This window comes from Saccoglossus kowalevskii, chromosome 8 (assembly GCF_978046115.1).
Source record: "Saccoglossus kowalevskii chromosome 8, keSacKowa6.1, whole genome shotgun sequence".
Lineage (NCBI taxonomy): Eukaryota > Metazoa > Hemichordata > Enteropneusta > Harrimaniidae > Saccoglossus > Saccoglossus kowalevskii.
The window spans coordinates 38,071,908-38,072,891 of record NC_140648.1 but is presented as its reverse complement, the minus strand read 5'-3'; the positions used below and the strand labels follow the sequence as shown (position 1 = coordinate 38,072,891).

Sequence of the window (984 nt, the reverse complement as noted above, 5' to 3'; positions counted from 1 at the left end):
CAAAATACCATGCAAGATGCCTCACCAATTTGTACAACAGAGTATGTGAAAAGGTCTCACAAATTTCATGTGTATCAAGTGACCAAACATGTAAAAGTATCGCGTTAGCAGAGCAGATACCCTACATAGAGGAAAGGAGACAAGACGAAGACATAAAGGTGTTCTTACTAAGCTGTACACTGAGAAACTAGATCAGCTTGGTGTAAATGTTCCTACACGAATAAACAGTAAGCACCTTAAAGACAGAATTATAATGCTTCTCCCAGATGTAAAAGCCTACAGGGAAGGAAGAGATGTGTTCATGGCTTATGAGGATGATGTAGGAACCCTCCTACGTCAAGGCTACCAGACTGATCCAGATGGACAGAGTGTAAATATGACCCAAATTGCAGACTCGATCCGACGTGACATTTTAACACAGAAGGTAACATTCTCAGGGTCATTTGACGAAAATAGTCAGGTTGAATCAGTACCTCAGTCACTTCTGTCGCTTGTCAGCATGCTCATCAATGGATCAAATATTACGGATCAGACATGCAACAAGAACCTCAGTCAACCAGTGCTTACCATCGCTCAGCTGTTAGTTTTCAGCAGCATCAAGAGGCGCAGAGACTATAGTAAAATACAACATGTCTATCACGGCAAAGATCATGAGACGCCTTACCCGTCTACATGGGACTTAAGGCCCATGCATTAATGAGAGAACGACAGTTGGTTGATTGTCTTTATGCTCTTGGTGTGTCAGCCTCATATGATCGAATCATGGATATAGTCACATCATTGGGAAATAATGTCTGTGAGTATTATCACCAGATTGGCACAGTCTGTCCTCCCCAGATCCAGAAGGGTGAGTTCATCACCGCAGCCACTGATAATATAGACCACAATCCAAGCTCAGCTACCTCCACTGGTTCATTTCACAGTACAAGCTTGTCCTTGTTCCAAAACATTACAACCGAGAGTAAAAGTGATGATAACTACCGT

General features: G+C 42.5%; 1 protein-coding gene across 1 annotated transcript; it reads left to right on the top strand.

Annotated features, from left to right (window-relative positions):
• Window positions 1–253: 253 nt before the first annotated feature.
• LOC100378327 (uncharacterized) lies at window positions 254–697 on the top strand. Its single transcript, XM_006819433.2, has one exon. It carries the CDS (start codon window positions 254–256, stop codon window positions 695–697), a length of 444 nt encoding a protein of 147 aa, XP_006819496.2.
• Window positions 698–984: the final 287 nt, after the last annotated feature.

Bases quoted from the DNA above. Each gene is read 5' to 3' on its own strand.
- LOC100378327 (XM_006819433.2), top strand. From the start codon at position 254: ATGCTTCTCCCAGATGTAAAAGCCTACAGGGAAGGAAGAGATGTGTTC.